General features: G+C 33.5%; 1 protein-coding gene across 2 annotated transcripts in view; it reads left to right on the top strand.

Annotated features, from left to right (window-relative positions):
* Positions 1 to 18,756, top strand: part of TLK1 (tousled like kinase 1) — a 127,415-nt gene that overhangs the window by 75,308 nt on the left and 33,351 nt on the right. For both annotated transcript variants that reach the window (XM_032479672.1, XM_032479671.1), the window contains exons 8-11: positions 379 to 471; positions 3,965 to 4,075; positions 4,189 to 4,325; positions 7,546 to 7,734. In XM_032479672.1, coding sequence (XP_032335563.1) covers positions 379 to 471; positions 3,965 to 4,075; positions 4,189 to 4,325; positions 7,546 to 7,734 — 530 coding nt within the window. The remainder of the gene's footprint in view (positions 1 to 378; positions 472 to 3,964; positions 4,076 to 4,188; positions 4,326 to 7,545; positions 7,735 to 18,756) is intronic.

Genomic DNA, 18,756 nt, shown 5'->3' with positions numbered 1-18,756 from the left:
ACAGATTTATTGCTTTCAGTCAGCAAACACTTCATGAAAGTTTTTGACATGTTCAAAAATCAGCTAGAGTTGATAGCACAAAGTAGTGGTTATATTGGATTTTAATGAACAACATATCAATATTCTAAAATTTTAAATAACCTTTTAAATGTTTTTTAAGTTTGTAGCACTTGTACTTTTGAAAATATTAAAAGTTAAAACTAAACCTTTTGGGATACCTTCATATATACACACATACAAACTCTTAACATTTTCTTTGCTTTTTAATCAGAGCAAAATCTTAATTTTATGTCTGCATGCAATGATATATATGTATATATGTATATGTATGTATGTATGTATATAATGGAGATAATAAAATAGCTTTCTTTCATTTAGACTGATCTTACAATGCTGAAATTAGCAGCATTAGAAAGTAATAAAAACCAGGACCTGGAAAAGAAGGAAGGTCGTATAGATGACTTGCTCAGGGTAAGTAATAAGTCATGGGCAGAAAAAAATTGAGTAAATTATTTGGCAATAGTAAGACTATTGAGAAAATACTTAGCATTGTAAAAAAAAAAAAAATATATATATATATATATATATATATATATATATATATTGCTGGGAAAAAATAAGCTTTTTATGGTAGTGTAATACGTCATTGAAAATACCGACTTTTTAAAGAAAAAACTTTTATTAGCTCTTTAAATGTGAATGAGAAACAGTTGGAGAAATAGGAGGAAGTTTATAAAATTTATTTATATTTGATCAGCTATCCTAAGACAGATACCCATATCATGTTAGTTTTAAAGTTAGTTGATTTTGTTAAGCTTAAACCTATATTGCCATTTGGTCCTATACCAGATGAAGTAACTGCTGCAATCTAGTGAGATTTTTAATGGAAACTTATAAAAAGACACATCAAAAAGTATACTTAATATGTGAGTAAGGGATGAAACTGGTTTTCACCCCTTGCTGCTCCTTAGAATCACCAGATGGAAAGGATGGGAGGCGGTTTATATAAGTACTGATGCCTAAACTCCACCCTGAGGAATTCTGTTAAATTAATGTGACGTAGCACTTGGGCATTGGTGGTTTTAAAAGCCTCTCCAAAATGATTCTAATTGAAGCCAGCACTGAGAACCATTAGTATAGAAACTCAATGAAACCATCGTCTGTGATCATACCATAATTACCGATACTTTTGAAACATTCAGTGTGTTTCTGATCCCATCCCACTCTCTCTCTCTCACATCCCTTTACCATTAATCACTAGTCTACTTTTTGTATTTATTTCTTATGCCTTTTGTGGGTTTTTTTGTAGTTACAGTCCATATATCGTATACATTCGTAATGACACATTATTTCAGTTTATTTTTGAACTTCGTATAAGCAAAATTACACTGTATGTACCCTTTTGCCCTGCTTGTTTTCACTAAGCGTTTTACATGGGATTGTCATGTAGTTTGTCCATTTCGTGGCTATATAGTAAGGCATTATATGAATGTACCATTCTTTATTTTTTCTAATTTGGTGGATATTTTATTCCCACTTTTTGCTAATGTGAACAATTCTTGTACATGTCTAAGAACATTCTTGTTCATGTCTTCTATGGCAAATGTGGAAGAATTTCTCTTTGGTGTATACTTAGGAGAGATGTGGCCAGAGTACAAGGCATGCAGATCTTCAGCTCTACTTTATATGGCAAATTTTTTCCAAGGTGGTTGGGTCAGCTTACACTCCCGCCAAGAATGGGCAAGAAATAACCTTACTCCTCATTATCCTTGCCAAGGTTTATTATAATCATATATAAGTTTTTTGGGGGGTCAATTTAATGGACATATCATGGTGTTTGTTATTATGAATCCACTTTTATTTTTTGAGAAGCTTTTAAAATATTAACCATTTGTATTTCTTCTGTGATGTAACTGATTATATATTTTTGCTCATTCTTTTTATTGTATTGCTGTCTTTTTTTCAAATTGATGTCATTCTAGTTGATCATATATGTTGATTTTTCTCCCAGTGTGAGTTGTGTTTTTATTTCTTCCTATTGTCTTAATGACTAGATCATTTAAAAACATATGTTTTTGTTTATAGTTTATTTTGTTTGTACCATAGATTTACCAAAAGAATTGTTTTTACCCCTAAGAGCATGAAGATGTTCTATATTTTCTTCTAAAAGTTTTATAGTTTTTCAGTACAAGTTGTTAATCTCACTGGAATTCATTTTTGGGTATGGTGTGAAGTAGGGTTTCATTTCAATTTCTTCTATATAGATAAGCAGTTATTCAGATCATTTAATTACAAGTCCACTCTAGCTTTCATACACACGTGGGTCTATTTCTGTATTCTCTGCTATATACCATGTTCTATTTGTATATTCCTGTACTGATACCACAGCATCTTTTTATCTTTAGCAGTTGGCTTTGACTGTTAGTAGCAGAGAACATAAACAACAGCACTTTAAGTGAGATACCAGTATCAGTTTTTGAGAGAGGAATGGAAGGGGGGCAGCCCAGGTGTGATGGCTCCACAGTGTAATATGGGATCTTGACTCCTTCAGTTTTTCTGCTCCTTCATCCTTAGTACATGGCATTCATCTTAAAGATGATATCAAGGTACGAAATATTAGAGTCACAGTGATGATACCTGTGTTATTAAGCAGAAAACAGTAAATAGAAGGGACTAACATAAAATGCAACAATTCTGTGTATAGCCTTCTTGGGTATTCCATCAAACAACTTGTGCTTATATTTCATGACCACCATTAGCTGCAAGAGAAGTTGAGAAATATGATCTTTTAGCTAAGCAAATGTCAATCCAGAATAAAATGTTGGTTTTCCATTATTAAGAAAGGAGAAAATAGACTTGGGTGATTATAATTACTTAATCTTAATCTTAGTAATCTTAAATCTTGACATGTGGTTGAACAAATATCCTCTCCTTTTTGGCTATTTTTTGGCCCTTTGCAGTCTTAGAGAAGTGTTAAAATCAGTTTTTCAAGTTACACACACAGACACGCGCGCGCGCGCGCTTTTTTGAGGTTTTGTTTGAATTGAACCTAGTGATGAGGGTCTGGTGCTAAATTCCATATATGTTCCTCTGAAAGTATCTTTATTTTACCCTTTTTCCTTGAAAAACAATTTTAGGTTGGCAGCTATATTTTCTCCCAGCATTTTTGATTTATTACACCACCGTCTTTTCGCTTCCACCATGATTTGCCTAGACCTACGGTTTTCAAAGAATGCTCCCTAGACCAGGAGAATCAGCATTACTGGAGAACTTACTGGAAATAGACTTTCAGATCCTACTCTAGACCTGCTAACTCAGAAACTCTTAAGGATGGATCTCAGCAACCTGTGTTCCAACAGCCTCTTCAGGTTATTCTCTGGTGACTCTACCAAACTAAGCAGACTAACACTCATCTTCTGAGCTTAGAGAGAGGCCCCTTCCGTGAGTGTATGGCTGCCCACGGAGTCAATAAAACTGCTGTTCATATGGCCCAGAAAGATGGTGACACTGGTTGGCTATTGGATAGGCATCTGCAGTGCCATTTAACAGAGAAAAAGTTTTATTAGTTACAAACCGTGGAAGAGAACTAATTCCTTTTTAAGTGTCACTTTATATTACTGTACTTCAGTTATTTTTAACTGAGATAGATGATGTTGCCCTGTTTTAGAAGTAAGAAAACTGAAGTGAGGTTCAGATAACTGATTTAACTTAGCTAAGATTATATACCTTAGAGTGTGGGTTTGAACCCATGGAGTATGGATTCTATGCTCTTTCCACTTCACAATTAAGCAGCACGTAACAATATTGTCCCATGGTAAGTGGATGTTTTAACAATTTTTTTAGTATCATACTCAAATATTTAATCTTATTAATCATTCTTTTATGTAAGCTCAGAATGTTAAAAGTATTAAGTGTTTCATGTACACAAATTTTAGACCTTTTTCATTGTCTCCTCATGTTGTAGGCTAACTGTGATCTCAGACGGCAGATAGATGAACAACAGAAATTACTTGAAAAATACAAGGAACGATTAAATAAGTGCATATCAATGAGCAAGAAACTGCTTATTGAAAAGGTAAGTTAAAAGTTCAGTACATTTGGCCTCTCCTTTCACTAACCTCTTAACCTTGTATGCTTTTAAAATTTAAATTAATAAAATTGAATGATAATTTTTCCTCCTTTTTTCAGAGTACACAAGAAAAACTGTCAAGCCGAGAGAAGAGTATGCAAGACAGATTACGCCTTGGGCATTTCACAACAGTTAGACATGGTGCTTCATTTACTGAACAATGGACAGATGGTTTTGCATTTCAGAATCTTGTAAAGTTAGTCATTCTTACATTTTAAAAAATTTAGTATTCATTTGGGTTTTCATTGCTTTCAAAGATTATAGATTTGGAATTATGTTTTACCTCTACTCCTTATTACTCTTTAAAGTCACAGAATTTAGTACATTTGAAAGGGGCATAAAACAGAGGTATTAGTTTTAGCGTTAGCAAACTTTTTGTTTAGCATTCATCCATACAGTATGATGTATTATTCTAAAGGACCTTGCAAAACATAAACGGGCCTAGCTTTTTATAGATTATTTGGGAGGAAATTGTTAAAAGTTTTAACTTTCATTGCAAGATTTATATCTATATATGTTTTGGGATTTTTCTACTTAGGTTCCCTCCCCTCAATCTCCATTGCCTAATCCTTATTCCAATGTTTATATTCAGCACTTGTCTGCTGCTCTCTATTCCTGTGTAAAAGACAGAAACATTTTCTCTACAGCCTCAGATGCAATAACTCATAAGTCATTTGAATATGTGGCTTTAACATTTTTGAAGTTAAGTTTAAAATAAATCATTGTTCCTAGAACCAGTTTCAAGTTAAAGGAAGTTTGCGCTGTAAAACCTAGTTTGGGCGAATGCCTTCCTTTGTATATAGATGGGCTTGTCCCCCAAACACAGAGACTCTGTGTTCCCAGTGAGGTAGATGAAGGGTGAAAAAAAAATAATAATAAAATAAATCGTTACCATGTTTTCTTGAGTTCAGGTGGTCTGGATAAGGATAGGCTGACTATGTTAAAGAGCTGGGATCTATATGCTCCTCCTTTTTTTGCTGGAAAACTGTTAAAAACCTGAAAAGCAAGTAGTGCCAACACTTAATCATCTTTGCCAGAGTCAGTTCACTTAAATGGAAAATGGAAGTAAAGCTTTATTTCACACAGTATCACATAAACATTGCTGTTTCAAACACTGGTTCCCAGGACTTAACGTAGAATGGCCTTCTATCTTGGTTGATTTATTCAAGTTTTGTTTTTTTTTAACACAGCTGTGCTGGGTGTTAGGTATACGATCATAAAGGATAGTGTCTTTGTGATAGTAAGGAATTTGGGTTTTATTCTGTGGATAATGGGGAACTTTGAAGTTTTTTATGTAGTATGTGTGGTCAGAATTGAGTTTTAGAAAGATGACTGATGGTAATGTGGGAATAATATTGTAAAGAACATAAACTGTTGACAATTCAGATGGAGAAGTAGCCAAATGAAAGGTGATTAGGCTTGAGCTAAAATATTAACAGTAAAAGTAGAGAGTAGGAAATACATTTGAGACAGAACTTAAAGGTTTTTGAGTATTATATGAGTTACTAAACCCAGACATACAGTTGTCCTGGTAATGAATAAAAGAGGAGGTTACATAATATAACCTTAAATATAAACTAAAAATATAAATCTAAAATATAAACTGTGCCAGTTAAACATTCTCCATTGAGCTGTCAAAAAAGAGCAAAATTGGAGCTTGTGGGTTGATGAACATGTAGAGGTTTGGAGAGGGTATCAGGCTCAGAGAGAACATGGAAGCGCCCCACCGTTTTCCCATACCTTGCCCTGTGCATTTCTTCCATCTGGCTGTTCTTGAGTTGTATCCTTTTATAACAAACCAGTAATTAGTTTTTAAGAAACTTACTTGCATTTTTTATTACTAATAAGCATTTACTGAGGGCCTACTGTGTGTTGTTACATATACATTTTATATCAAGCTATTTTATCGGTGTACATCAAGCTGTATACCAGTGATATAACCCAAAGTAGTTGGAGATGAGAAGAGAGAGAAAAAGTTAGTAATACTAAATTAACAATCTCTAAATTATATGGTCATTCCTGAATAATCAGTTATTAGCTATATATTCTAGTAATTCTTTACTCTCATTATTTCAGTAGGGTTATTGCTGCTTATTTTCACTTGTAACATCTTGATTGAGCCCTAAACTAGCTTTAAAATTAATTTTTAAAAATAAACTGAAATTGTTAATACTTCCAAAAGAATACTGGATTACAATCTTATTCTAGCTTTGCTATTCTTGAGATTTTTCTCTCCCATTTTGCTCTTTTACCTAGGTGGTTCTTCATTCTTTCACTGCTACCATGTTCTACTACTATCTGGCTAGAACCGTAGGACAAGGAAATGTGTTTAAGCCAGTTCCGTACCAGCCGAGTAGAAGTTCTCTAGTTCTGGGTTGAACAGGGGTAGGGGAATAAAGGATTGAAGCATTTGACTTGTTCTAAATCTAAGTATCACAACCATGTAGATTTTTAAATTTAAAATTTTTTCTTAGCGTGGTGAGGTGACCTAAGAACATGGTTACTATTAAAACAAGCTTAATGTTGTATAATGGGGTGGCTTTTTAAAGCTTCACTGTTACCTACTTCATGCTCTGATCAAATTGCTAAAATCTCCAACCTCTACTTTTATAGTAGACATATCTATTAGTTTTTAGAATTGGTAAGCTTTAGATTCTTGAATGGGAAGCAGTAATATTTTTTTGCCCATTTTTCAAAGCTGTGCAGACTTCTTGCTATTTCCTTTCTTTAAAGGGTCAAAATTCCTTCTTTCCTCCTACATTTCTTATATAAGGTCGATTTTTGTTTCATTTCAAAATATCACTTCACCATTCCCGAAATTTCTTTTTGATAAAGATAGATTGAGAAAATAATACTCCATTAAATTCACATCTGTCTTTTGTAAGTTTTTCTGGAAACACTAAATGATGAGATACATGGATAAAACCTACTCCATACTTAACTCTGTCCTTTTTTTTTTTTTTTTTTTAAGTAGCTCATTTATTTCATTCAGCAGATATTTATTGAATGCCTAGCATGTGCCAATCACTGTGCTGGGCACTAGGGATACAAGAGGATATAAAAGAATTGTGGTTTCTGTTCTCATGGAGTGATGTAGTCTCACCAGACACATTCTGATCAAGTGTCCGTAGGAATGATACTTGTTAGAAAGGAGGAGGTGGGAGCTGCAGGATAGCGTGAGATTATATAGGGCAACACCTCTCTCCCTAGTCCAGGGGGTTTCAGGAAGACCTCGTTTAGAAATGAATGTTTCAGATGAGACCTGGACAGTGAGAATTAGTTGATTCACAGGGGCAGGACATAAGGTTACAAATTTATATTTATGATTTTTCATGTTTACTAATGTATTTTCATGTTTTAACTGTGAAAAGTAATGGAAGGTTAATATGTATTTTTTTACATTTATTTTTATTCAGGCAACAAGAATGGGTGAATCAGCAAAGAGAAGATATTGAAAGGCAAAGGAAACTTCTAGCAAAACGCAAACCTCCCACAGCTAACAATTCTCAGGCACCCTCTACCAATTCTGAACAAAAACAAAGGAAAAACAAAGCAGTCAATGGAGCAGAAAATGATCCCTTCGTTAGACCAAATTTACCACAACTGTAAGCCTACATTTTTACTTTTCCTTTTTTTAAATTGTTGCCAGTGGGCATGTATGTTAGTATAATGGATGTTACTGATAATTAAATATTTGAATATAAAAATCATTATGGCCAGGAATCAGGGCAGTATTTAAAAATTTTACCTCCGAATTAATAAGCCCTGAATGTCTGAATTCTACCTTTGTAAGTGGAGATTTACTAATCCTCTTTTAAAATGGAGGCTTAGGTAGCTAAGAGGAAGCTGGAATCCACTCTTTCTTCCAGGTCTGAGTAAGTCAGTCATGAATTTTGATTATTCCAAGTCAGTGTTCCTATTAATGTTCCTTTCCTGAGAGAATGTTAGTTTAAGTAGTATAACTGACATATTTTCTCAGCCTGTGAAAGCAACACGTTGGGAAGCTGTAGGTATTGTTTTTCCCCTTTCTGCTTTTTTCCCCCCTAAGTTTTCTGCATTAATGATAAATTACTCTTTATAATTCAAGGGACAAAGACATTTTAAAAAATAGTTATATGCTTATCATAGAAAATTTGGAAAATATAGAAGAACATATAATACAATATATACCACAATCCCATCCCACAGAGAATAATACAATTGTTAAAATTTCAGTGTACAGATGCAACCTAACTTATATACGTTTTCTGTTCTATAAAAAAATGTTAAAATATGTATTAAATATAAAGTATGTGTGAGTAGAAAATACACACCCCCTCTGATTGATGTTTTATGAGGATGTATTCTTTTTCTCCATTGTTGAAGGATACTTCATCTGTGCTTTGAATCCCATCTCCTGCTATAGCAGGGACCTCTCCTGCTATACTTCCTTTATCTTACATCTTCAACCTTTTGCTCTACTGGTTTACTTTTAGAAAACAAAACAAAAAAACTCGCTGTTATAAATCTATTTTCCATATTCTGCTATTTTCATCACTAGGTTTCCTAAAAGATTTGCCAGTGCTTGCAGTCTCTACTGCCTCACTTTCCATTCTCTCCTTTCTTAACTGAAATTGTTCTTTAAAAGATTTTTATCTCCTTGATGCTAAATACCATAGACATTTGAGTCTTTAACTTGGCAGCTTTGGATAGTGTTGACTGACTTTTTCCCCCAATCTTTCTTGCCTTAGTTTTTGAAATAACCTTGTTCTCCTGATTTTCATTCAAACTTATCTGACTGCATCTTCTCAGTCTATTCTGTGGACATCATATAATCTACCAGTTTGTAAAATGTAGGATTTTTAAGGATCTGTCCTAGGCCATCTTACTTCTTACTCTGCGTATTTAGTGTCCTTGACTATCAGCTTCTCCTAGGGTTTCAGTTACCATGTGTATACTACTAATGTCCAAATTTTTGTCTCCAGCCCAGTTTTCTCTCTAAGTATCAAAGGTTTATATCTCAGTCTTGAATGTCATATCTTTGTTTAGTTGATATTGGTACTTAAATGCCTCAGAAGAACCTCTAATGTAGTCTTTTCAAAATTGCATTTACTAAGCACACACAAACACACAACAAAATTGTATTTATTATTCTCTTTCATATTTCAGTCTCTCTCTCTGTCTACACACACACACCCACACCCTGCCCTTTCCTTCTTGTGTGGTTTCTCTGTTAGTGAATGGTGTGGCCATCCTCTCAGTTCCACATGCTAAAATTCTGGTCGTCACCCTTAGCATTTTAGATTAAGGTTCTATTTGTTTTTTTATTAATCTATTTCCATTAATAAATAGTTGATGATAATGTTAGATTTTAAAGTCCAAAATCTGCTTCCTTCTTTAAATCTTTCCTAATTTAGGGAGAGGGAAGGGGGTGTTGTTGTAAGTGTAAGTAAAGCATTTGGCTATTGATATTTTTTTAAAGTGATTTACTTTTCATAAATTAATAAACTTATTGCTTAAAAAAATGGATGAGTGGGCAGGTGAGTGGTCATAGAGAAGAGAGTGTGTGTTAGCTTTAACTCCTCCCCTATAGACAGACGCTCAGTCCTTCTAGATCTCAGATGTGTCCACTGCCATCTCTTATGTTTTCTTTTCCACCCTCACCCACTCCGCTCACATTTCAGCTTTGGTCTAATCCTCCAATCCATTTTCATCTTGTAGTCAGTCTTTTTTTCCCCAAAATAAAAATATGATCCTTTTTCTTCCTTGTAAACCTAACATAGCTCTCCATTGCTTGAATGATTTTCTCCAAAAGTCTTAAAATGGCTTATAAAGCACTCTTGATCTGGCACTTTCTGACCTCTCCAGCCTCATCTTTTATCATTAACCAGTGCCTCCCACTCACCACCAACTTTTAAACTCCAACTGTTGTCTTAATTTTTGTTCATCTTTTAAATCCCATGCTAGATATTTCCTCCTCTTGAAAGCTTTTCCTTAACCTCTGAGGGACAGGAGTTAATTATCACTTTGAAATGTTGCCACAGTGCCCTCTGTGCTTCAGTTGCAGTATCATCGTTCATTCAGTTAATGATATTAGAAACATCTTTGCTTTTCCCTTGTTCTCTATGTCTGTTTCCACAACATTTTTTAATCTGTTCATCTTCATTGCCACTATCTTACTATAGGACGGCATCTCTGTCTCTCTTTTTTAACTTAGATGACTGTTTCTTACGTGTCTTATGTTACATTCATGTTTATCCTTCACTGGCCTTCAAGATAAAATTCACTGTCATAAAGACCTTTTATAGACCTTCTCATTTCTCTCATTCTCCAGTGTCTGCCCTATATCTCCTACATTAAAACTCTTTGAGTTCTCTAAATGGACTATGCTTTCTTGTTTCTGTGCCTTTGTACATCTTGTTCCTTACCTTTCTTTACCTGTCTTATTTCCTATTCATCCTTTAAGGCTTTGCTCAAATACCAATTTCAACAGGAAGTCCTCTTTGGCCTCTGTTCTTCCTAGGTTATTCCCCATTTGCCCTCAAGATAGGTGCCCATAGCCTTTTGTACACGCCTGTTAATATTGTAGCATTTATCTCACTGTTTTATTTCTGTAGTCCAATATCTGGTACAGTTCCTGGCATATGAAAGTGGTCAGTAAATACTAAATTACAAAACATAAGCATTTGATTGAATTTCTTTTTCTTCTTCACAACATACCATTTTTCTAGTTTGTCCCAGATATTTTGCTTCCCACTGTCTTCCAAGATGCTAACAGCCCTAACTGTAGTTTATTAATAACCGTAGACTTGTCTCATTTCCATCCCATTTTAGTGCATATATTGACGTAGAACTAACCCTAAAGTTATACTGCTGTGTGTTCTTGGAGTGGCAATGAAAGTAATACTACGTAAAATTGGGTTACATCGTTATACAAATGCAATTTAAGTAGGGAAAAAGCCACAGAAGCACTTAGATTCATGTATATTATTTTGATTTTAGCAGCCATACTCTGCAACTGTCTTCCAAAAATTTCTTTTGAATCACTGTTTGGTGGAAACTAGGTTTTGCCTTGAAGAACGTATAGTATAATTATTAGAATGGAGATCATAAACCTTTCATTATTTCTCTATTGAGAAATTTAACATAGAAAATTAAGTTACTGCTATGTAGTGGTTAGGATTTTAAGCTATGTAGTTGGGAAGATGTGGAATCCAACTTTGACTCTTCTAGGTTGTTTTTTGGTAAACTGTTTTACTTCTTAGAGCCTCCATTTCTTCTCTTGTGAAAGTACCTACATCATAATGTTGAAAGGATGATATGAGGTAATGCACGTAAAATACTTAACTAATTTTTAACTACCAGCAAGTTTCAGTCAGGTTTTTTTGTAGTAATTTCTAATTTTAGTCGCAGAGACTTATTATTCAGAGTAAATAGTTTGCATAGCTAATATTACCTATGAATAATGTCTAAGTGATTCTTGCTTTAAATTGTATATTATTAAAACATGCTAATCAAAATTTTAACTTCATATTAAATATATTTTAAATTGTTTTGATTTTTTATCTATATTCTGTTTCACAGAGGATACTTGCAAAGTAATATTTTACTTTCTATTTTATGTTAATGAAGTTTTAAAGATCACTGTTTTCTCATTTAAGCTTTAATTTTAATTCAAGATTATATTTTATATAGCATAAAGTTATTATTTGGTGTATTACTTGTCTCTGGTAATTGCCATAACTGACTTTTTTAATTAATAAAATTTATTTTTAGAGCAGTTTTATTTAGTTCACAACAAAATTGAGCAGGCAAGTACAGAGTTTCCATAAACCTATTGTCCCCACACATGCACAGCCTCCCCCACTGTCACCATCCTGCACCAGAGTGATACATTTGTTACCTCTGATGAACCTACATTGACAAGTCATAGTCACTCAGAGTGCAGTGTTTGTTAAAGTTCACTTTTGGTATTGTATATTCTATGGGTTTTGACAAAGGTATAGGGATTGATTTTTTTAAATCCTGTCTGAAAAAACTTATTTTATTGGAGCATTTAATCCATTTTCATTTCATGTATTTACTTATTTATTAGGGCTTAAAGCTGATCTTCCTTTGTGCTTTCTATTTATCCTTCCTAGTCATTTTTTCTTACCTTTTCTTGGATTGCTTAGTTTTTGTTTATTCGATTATTTTTCTCTATTAGAAGTATGTGTGTGTGCACGCACACACACACACGTTGTCTAGCATAGTGTTCATCTAAGCTATACCTATGTATTTATCATTGTTTTGCTCTGCATTTATCATACATCTCTGATTTTATCTCTAGTAAGATCTTTTTGCCTAAGAATACCATTTAGAAATTTTCTTATAGTGTAGGTCTGTTGGTGGTGGTAGCTTTCAGTTTTTATTGGTCTGAAAATAGCCTTATTTTGCCTTTATTCTTGAAATATTTTTACTGGCTTTAGAATTTTAGGTTGGTAGTTAATTGAAGGTACTATTTTTCTGTCTTCCTGCTTGTTTCTATTGACCAGTCAGTCAGCTGACAGTCTGTAGAAAGACGATCTTGAATGGAGCAGAAGCAATAGTTGAAGGTTAGATAAGAAGAATATTTTCAAACAAGAGCAAGATCAGTCTATAGATTCAAGAAGGCCAGAGAATTCCAAGTTGGATGAATAAAAAGAAATACCCAGAAACACCATAATAAAATTTGAGATAATCAAGAAAATGAGCAAAAACTCTCAAAAGCAGTCAAAAAGGGGTGAGGGGAGGATATGTTAAAAATAAAAGTTAAGAAAAAGTTATTCTAGGCAAATGCCAACTGAAAGAAAGCTGTATTATATCAGACACAGTAAAAGTTAAAGAAAAAAATACAAGAAATAAAATGGTTATTTCATAACTATAGATGTTTTAAAATCACCACCTAACATTTGCCCAATGTATGTTCTTTTTAAGCATGGACTTTTACAAAAATTGACCCTGTTAGGTCATAAAAGTCTCAGCAAATTTTAAAGAGTTGAAAGAGTTTTTGTAAGACTGGCATTGTTTCTTCCTTAAATGTTCCTTAAATAGAACATGCTCTCTTACCATAGTAGAATTAAACTAGAAATCAGTAACAAAAAAGATAGTGGAAAAATCTCAGTGGAAATGAGAAGATATTTTTAGATGAATGATAGTGAAAGTGCTACGTAGCAAAATTTGTGAGATAAGCATGAAACAATATCTAGAGGGAGATTTATGGCCTTATATACATATATAGGAAAAGAAGAAAAACTAAAACTTTATAAACTAAACATCTGTTTCAGCAAGTCAGAAGATGAGTAGTGTAATTAACCAAAAAAGGAGGGGGAGAAAGATAAGACCAGAAAGTAATGATAAAGGAAACAAACATATGATACAGAGAATCAACCAATCCAATAAAAACTGTGTGAGGTTTTTTTTGTTGTTGTTTTGTTTTGTTTTTTGTTTTTTTTGGGGGGGGAGAGGGGACTAATAAAATTGAAATGAGAGAAAAGACAGCCATTATCAGGAGTGAAAAAAGGAATGTTTGCTACAGAGTTTACAGATATTTAAAGGAAAACAAAATATTATCAATGGCTTAAACTTGAAATTTTTATGAAATGAATAAATTTCTAGAAAAATACAACTTAACAGAATTAACACTACAAAGGAACAAAATCAAATAATTCTGTTATTATTAAAGAAATTGAATCTGTAATCAAAATGTTTGATCATAGAAAACTTCAGGTACAAATGGCTTCATCTATGCATTCTACCAACCATTCAAGGAGGAAATAGAATCAATATTTTCAAAACTTTTGAAGAACAGCTAAGGCACAAATACTTGATCTTGATAAATTATCGTTTTTATAAAGTTAGATTTACTTTAGGTATGCTGGGTTGTTTTAACACTAGGAAAATCGATGTGATTTTCCACATAACAAGAAAGATCGTATGATCATCTTCATAAATAAAAAATACTGTATAATTTCAGCAGTGCTCTTTCATTAAAACTCTTAGCAAACAATCAGTAGAAAATAACTTCCTTAATCTACAGTGTACATTCTTTTTTGTTTGTTGTTTTTGTTTTGTTTTTTGCTTATATATCTACATGTTGTGCTCTTGGGTCACCATGGCCCCGTATGCCTTGTTTCTTCCTCCTGACTTCCTTCTGGTGCTCCTGTTTAATGAAGCTCAGATGTTACCTCTTCTGTGACTTTCCCCAGTTTCCTTAGATAAGTTTTTTTTCCTTTGCACTGTGTACTCATAGCTGTATTATCCAAGATAATCACCTTATTTTTATGATAAGCAAAGTAGCAACATTAACCCCATTTAATCCTGTGCCTTGTAAGGTAACATATTCACAAGTTCTAAGGATTAGGATGAGGCATCTTTGGGAAGTCATTATTCTACCTATACAGTCTGTCCTCTGACCCAAGAGTCACATCTTTCCCACACACAGAATTCATTAATTCTATATATACCCAGAGTCTCAACCTCACTACAGCCTAAATTCCACATCCAAAATCTCAACAGCTCAGTCATTTTAAATCTTAGTATGTAAATCAGTTATGAATGAGACTCTGTGTATAACCCACCTTAAGATACAGTTCCTCTTAATCTATAAACCTGTGAACCTGAAGAAACAAGTTACCCAAATACAATGTCCCAAAATACAATGGTGGAGACAGGCATAGGATAATAGTTTTAGACACTTGTTCAAACAGAAAAAAATTAAAGCTGTCACTAACCCCAAGCAGTTTTGAAATCCACCTGGGCAGACTATGGTTTTAAGATCCGGTAAGAATTTTTCTGTAGCTTTTGGCTCTGCGAGCTCATATACTCTGTTTTTCATGAAGATTGCTTTTTCATGAAAGTTAACATGTATTGTTGCTGAATAGCTTTATCAGCCAGTTTCTGTAGAGTTTTGAGTGTCTGACATTTCGTTTTGTACTTTCTCTGTCCCTTAAAATCCAAGCTGGCAGTGTTTCTGAAGGTATAAAGTTCTCATGAATCCTGTGGATATTTCATGTATGACACAAGGATTCATTCCATTAAACAAAAGGTTGATTCTCCATTAAATCTTTTCTAAGTAATTTGATCACTAGTTTTGGCTTCTACTGAGAAGGCTAAGGGGATCTATGAGTCACACACTTCATCTTTTTAAGAACCATTTATGTGACTGAATACTCTGACTTCTCTGGATATTAGCAAAAGTTGTCCAGCTACACACTCCTTTTTAAGAGTAGCCTTGACCATGAATTTCAATTTTAGTACATTTTGTGCTCTGAATAAGATAAGAATTTCTTAAACCATTAAATCCTGTTTCCTTTTGTTGAAAATTTTTTTCCCTTTGACCTATCTTTCTCCTCACATTTTAGTATAATCAGAAGAAACGAGTCCACACTTTCAGCAGTTTTTTTTGGAAATCTCCTAAGTTAAATATTCAAGTTCATTTCTTATATGTTTGGCCTTTTGCATAACCATATGATAAAGTTTTGCTAAGCCTTCTTTCATAGTAACAAGGATCCCTCCAGTTTTCAGTAACATGTTCCTCATTTCCTTCTGTGTTCTCATCAACAGACCTGTGTCTACCAACAGTCTGTTCATGACAATTTAGGTGTTCTCTAAGGCAATACATGTTTTCTCTGCTATGTTCCTTGTGAAATTCCTTGTGTCCTCACCAGCACAGTTTGTTAATATTCATATTTTGCTAAGAATCTATTCAAGGTAGTCTAAACTTTCTTTCTTAATTGAATTGGAGTATAGTTATAGTTGATTTACGATGTTTCAAGTACAAAGCAAAGTAATTCAGTTACACATATTTGTGTGTGTATATATATAAACACACATATATTCTTTTTCAGATTCTTTTCTGTTACAGGTTATTACAAGATATTGAATATAGTTCCCTGTGCTATACAGTAGGTCCTTGTTTATATATTTTATACTTAGTAGTGTGTAACTGTTAACCCCAAATTCCAGATTTATCCTCCCCACCCTCACCTTTGGTAACCATAAATTTGTTTTCTATGTCTGTGAGTCTATTTTTGTTTTGTAAATAAGTTCATTTGTATCATTTTTTTAGATTACACATATAAATGATATCATATGGTATTTGTCTTTCTCTGACTTCCTTCACTTAATATGGTAATGTTGCTGCTAATGGCATTATTTCATTCTTTTTTTGGCTGAGTAATATTCCATTGTGTATATATACACATACCACATCTTCTTTATCCATTTATCTGTCAATGGACGTTTAGGTTGCTTCCATGTCTTGGCTATTGTAAATAGTGCTGCTGTGAACATTGGGGTGCATATATCTAAGCTTTTTGTTTTTAATCATGCTTCTCAATATTATTCTGGCCTCTTGCCCACTGCCCAATTCCAAAGTCACTTCCACGTTTTTAGGTATTTGTTATAGTAACATCTCACTTCCAGGTATGAAGATCTGTAGTAGTTTCCTATTGCTTCTGAAACAAATTACCTCAAATTCAGTAAGTTAGAACAAGAAGTTTATTATCTTGCAGTTTTGGAGATCACAAATCCAAAATGGGTCTCACTGGGCTAAACTCAGGATGTCATCAGGGCTGTGTTACTCCCGGTGGCTCTAGAAGAGAATCCATTTCTTGCCTTTTCCAGTTCCTAGAGGCTGCCCATATTCTTTGATTTGTGATCCCTTTCCATCTGCAAGACATCAGTAGCAAGCATGTCTTTCTCATGTCACATCACTGATTCCAACAGGTCTGCCCTTCTTTTCTGCATTTAAGGACTCTTGTAGTTACATTGAGCCCTACAAAGGGTAATCCAGAATAACTCCCTATTTTAAGGTCAGCTAATTAGCAACCTTAATTCCATCTGCAACTTTAATCCTCCTTTGCTTTGTAACTTGACGTACTCACATGCCCAGGGATTAGGATGTGGACATCTTTGTGGGGTGGTGGTGGTGTTATTCTACACACCACAGTAGTACTTAGTGTAAGTCATCAGTTCTCTTTTCAGTTTTTATTGTGCTTATGAACATTGGGCTCTTCAGAGGCAGATTATTTTCATCCTTCCCATACACCCCTCTTTCTTTTTCCAGTGATACTTTAAAAAATTGAGGTGAAATTTACTGTATTCACAATGCTGTGCAACTGCCACTTCCCTTTAGTTTCAAAACATTTTATTAACCCATAAAACCTGGTGCTTATTAATGAATCACTCCTCATTCCTCCCTTCCCACACGCTTCTGGTAAGCAATAATCTGCTTTCTCTATGTGTTTGCCTCTTCTGGATAGTTCATAAAAAAGAATTATACAGTGTGTGTCTATCCTTATGGTGGTACCACACTGTTTTGTTTCTTTTTTTTTCTTTTTTAATTGTGTTATAGTCAGTTTACAATGTTGTGTCAATTTCTGGTGTACAGCACAATTTTTCAGTCATACATGAATATATGTTCCACACTGTTTTGATAACTAACTTTGTATTAATTTTTGAAATTGCGAGTCCTCTTTTTCTTTTTCAATGTTGTTTTGTCTGTTTGAGGACTCTTGCATTTTTGTACGAATTCAAGAATTAGCTTTTTCATTTTAGCAAACTGGGTCATGTGTACTTTTGTCAGCATTACATTGAGTCTATGGATCACTTTGGGGAGGAGTGCCCTCTTAATAATAATTAATTTGCTAATCTGTAAACATAGATGTCCTTTCCTTTAATTAGTATTCTTTCATTTCTGTAGCAATATTTTGTAGTTTTTAGTGTGCAGATCATTTCCTGAGTTGAATTTATTCCTAGGTTTTCTTTTGGATTCTATTATAAATGGTATTGTATTCTTAATATCTTTTTTAGATTGTTCACTGCTAGTTATAAAAACACAACTGATTTTTGTGTATGGATCTCATACCCTGCAACTCTGCTGAGTTTATGAGCTAGGAGTTATTTCTTGTTCATTCTTTGAGATTTTCTACATACAGATTAAGTCATCTGCAAATAGAAATGGTTTTACTTCTTTTCCAATTTCAGTGCATTTCATTTTGTTTTCTTACTTGAGTTTATCTTCACACTCTGTGAATAAGAGATTTGCTGAGTAATTTAATCAACTGACTTGCTTAAGAGGGTGGATGTTTTTTAAGCATCTTAAAAAAAACACATCATAAAAATAATTGATGTGGCAATTAAAAGCTATTAAAATTAACCTTATCCTAGCTTAGCTCTTCATTCTATGTAATAAAATCTTGTTTCTTTAAGGAAGATTGTCTCCAATTAATTTATCTAAATACATTTACATTTTATCTAAAAGCATTTTTCATTAATGGAAATAGACAACAGAGATACCTAAAATGTTAATGTATGTCAAGTACTTTCTGATAGGGGAGTGTAAGAAATGTCTCTTGCTGTTTTGGGGTTTGCATTCTATTTGGTGAAACAGGAATAGGAATTCTTAAACTGATATTTGTGAACCTCAAAATTGTGTTTATGTGAAATTTTCTGGAGAGAGTGTTTATAAATTGTTAGATTATTTTTATATTCATGATCATAAAATTGTAAGAATCACTCACTACCCAAGGAAGTCAGTAGCCCAGTATTTAGTACTATCTGGAAAATTTGTTTATTACTGCTTTAAAACCAAGCAGAGAAAAATTAGTAAATATATATATATATTT

Source organism: Camelus ferus, chromosome 5, assembly GCF_009834535.1.
Source record: "Camelus ferus isolate YT-003-E chromosome 5, BCGSAC_Cfer_1.0, whole genome shotgun sequence".
Lineage (NCBI taxonomy): Eukaryota > Metazoa > Chordata > Mammalia > Artiodactyla > Camelidae > Camelus > Camelus ferus.
This window is presented reverse-complemented; position numbering and strand designations above follow the sequence as displayed.